This window comes from Penaeus vannamei, chromosome 25, assembly GCF_042767895.1.
Source record: "Penaeus vannamei isolate JL-2024 chromosome 25, ASM4276789v1, whole genome shotgun sequence".
Classification (NCBI taxonomy): Eukaryota; Metazoa; Arthropoda; class Malacostraca; order Decapoda; family Penaeidae; genus Penaeus; species Penaeus vannamei.
This window is the reverse complement of record NC_091573.1, coordinates 14,618,529-14,621,028: the sequence shown is the minus strand read 5'-3', so window position 1 is coordinate 14,621,028 and position 2,500 is coordinate 14,618,529. Positions and strand designations below refer to the sequence as shown.

Genomic DNA, 2,500 nt, shown 5'->3' with positions numbered 1-2,500 from the left:
TTCCTCCTACTCCCACCAACTCCCCTCCTCCCCCTCCCCCTATCCCCTCCCTTCCCTCCCTTTCCTTCCTACCCCTCTCCCTCCCCTCCTCCCCCTCCCCCTATCCCCCCCTTCCCTCCCTTTTCCTCCTACCCCTCTCCCTCCCCTCCTCCCCCTCCCCCTATCCCCCCCTTCCCTCCCTTTTCCTCCTACCCCCTCCCCCTCCCCTCCTCCCCCTCCCCCCATTCCTCACCTTCAAGATAAGGGCATGGACGCTGGCGATGTCCGCGAAGTCGACGCTCATCGACCACGGCATCTCGGTCGCCTCCACCAGGTACCGGTTAGAAATGATGGACGTCGTGATGGCATCAGCGACCGTGTTCTTGTCGGGGTACGTGCCGTCGCTCTCCACGCCCGCGCGCTCGTATCTGCGGTGGGCGTGGGTGAGGGTGAGGGGAGATAGTGAGGGGTGAGGGGGATCATGATGGGGAGGGAGAGGGGGATAATGAGGGGGAGGGAGAGGTGGATAGTGAGGAGGGAGGGGGAGGGAGATAGTGAAGGGGAGGGGGAGGGGGATAATGAGGGAGAGAGGGAGGGGTATAGTGAGGGGGGAGGTGGTACTGAGGGGGAAGGGGATAGTGAGGGAGAGGGGGAGGGGTATAGTGAGGGAGAGGGGGAAGGGGGATGGGGAGAGTGAGGATGGAGTGACAGGGGGCAGGGGAGGGGGGAGTGGAGAGGGTGGGATAGATGGCACGGTGATAAAGTATGGCAAAAAAGAAAAAGAAATCTAGCGGTGGGATAGGGGGCATATTAAGGATAGAAGTAGGAGAGATGAGGAAAATGAGGTTCTGAAGTAAGAATGAGGAAAAAATATGCGGAGGTTGTAAGCTGGAGGTACAGGTCATTATGACGGAAGGAAGACATAAAAACAGAAAAATTTCAAGCAGGATAGAACACAAACCCATGTACAATATGTCACACCAACAATAACAAAGCAGAAAAGGCATAAGTGATAATAACTCCAATATAATTACATATAAATCTGATTAAAAACTGATAAAAACGTACTAATAACACACCTTACCTCGCAAAGTTATCAAACCCAAATTATATTTATATTTTATAGATTTACTACAACAAACTCTCTCCATCAATCACCAACACCAACGCTTTCCTCACATCTTCAGCATAGACAGGAGATCTCTACACTTCCCACAATAAACTCTCCATCAATCACCAACACTTTAATTGCTTCTTCAACAAAGATAGATTTCTACACTTCCCGCAGCAAACTCTCTCCCTTAATCATCAACACTTTAATTACTTCTTTAATTAAGACAGCTCTTCACACCTTCCCCAACAAACTCTCTCCATCCCCAACAAGCTCTATCCCTCCTCACTATCCACTAATTCTTCAACAAAGACAGATCTTTACTTTTTCCCCAACAAACTCTCTCCATCAATCACCAACACGTTTCTTAGTTCTTCAACAAAGACAGGAGATCTCCACACCTTCTACAACAAACTCTCTCCGTCAATCACCAACACCTCCCTTACTTCCTCAACAAAGCCAGATCTCTACCCTTCGTCCCACAACAAAGACAGATCTCTACATCTACAACAATCTCTCCATCAATCACCAACACGTTTCTCAATTCGTCAACAAAGACAGGAGATCTCTACACCTTCCCCAACAAACTCTCTCCATCCATCACCAACACGTTTCTCAATTCGTCAACAAAGACAGGAAATCTCTACACCTTCCACAACAATCTCTCTATCAATCGCCAACGCTTTAATTACTTCTTCAACAAAGATAGATCTCTACACCTTCCCCAACAAACTCTCTCCATCAATCATCAACACCTCCCGTACTTCCTCAACAAAACCAGATCTTCACACGTCTTCCCCCAACAAAACGCCCTCCCAACCACCACCAACCAAACACCAACTTCCTTACTTCTTCAACAAAGACAGCAGGTCGTTCTTGTACACAACCACCTGGTCCATATTATGCTCGTTGACGAAGTTCCCGCACACCTGGGCCACGTTGTCCTTCACGTGGTCCCAGTAATTGTCCTCTGGCTTAGGCTCCCAGGCGTGGATGATGGCCAGGAGGAGAGCGGAGACGCCGGGGTAAGGGACCAGCCCCGCCAGGAATTTGGCCACGGCGATCCCCACGGTGATGACTGGGGGGAGGGAAGGAGGGGAAAGGGAGGGTGAGGAAGGAGGGGAGAATGGATGAGAGGATTGGCGGGAGGAAAAGGAAAGAAGGTGGTGCGCGGGGGGGGGGGGGGGGGGGCGTAAGTGTCGTATGGGATCCTGACTTTCTCGGTATTACCAATTAATTAGTTTGGTCGTCTTGTTAATGATACTGAATATGATGATAATAATAATAATAATAATAATAATAATAATAATAATAATAATAATAATAATAATAATAATAATGATAATAATAATAATTACCCGACCGACTGTATTTTTGTTGAAAAAAATGCCGACTCGAAAATCTTTATCG

General features: G+C 48.5%; 1 protein-coding gene across 1 annotated transcript in view; it reads right to left on the bottom strand.

Annotated features, from left to right (window-relative positions):
* Positions 1–2,500, bottom strand: part of LOC113811526 (uncharacterized) — an 11,592-nt gene that overhangs the window by 5,094 nt on the left and 3,998 nt on the right. Inside the window, exons 3-4 of the mRNA XM_027363297.2 lie at positions 1,940–2,168; positions 233–407 (exon numbers count right to left, since the gene is read on the bottom strand). Of these exons, the coding sequence (XP_027219098.1) occupies positions 233–407; positions 1,940–2,168 (404 nt within the window). The remainder of the gene's footprint in view (positions 1–232; positions 408–1,939; positions 2,169–2,500) is intronic.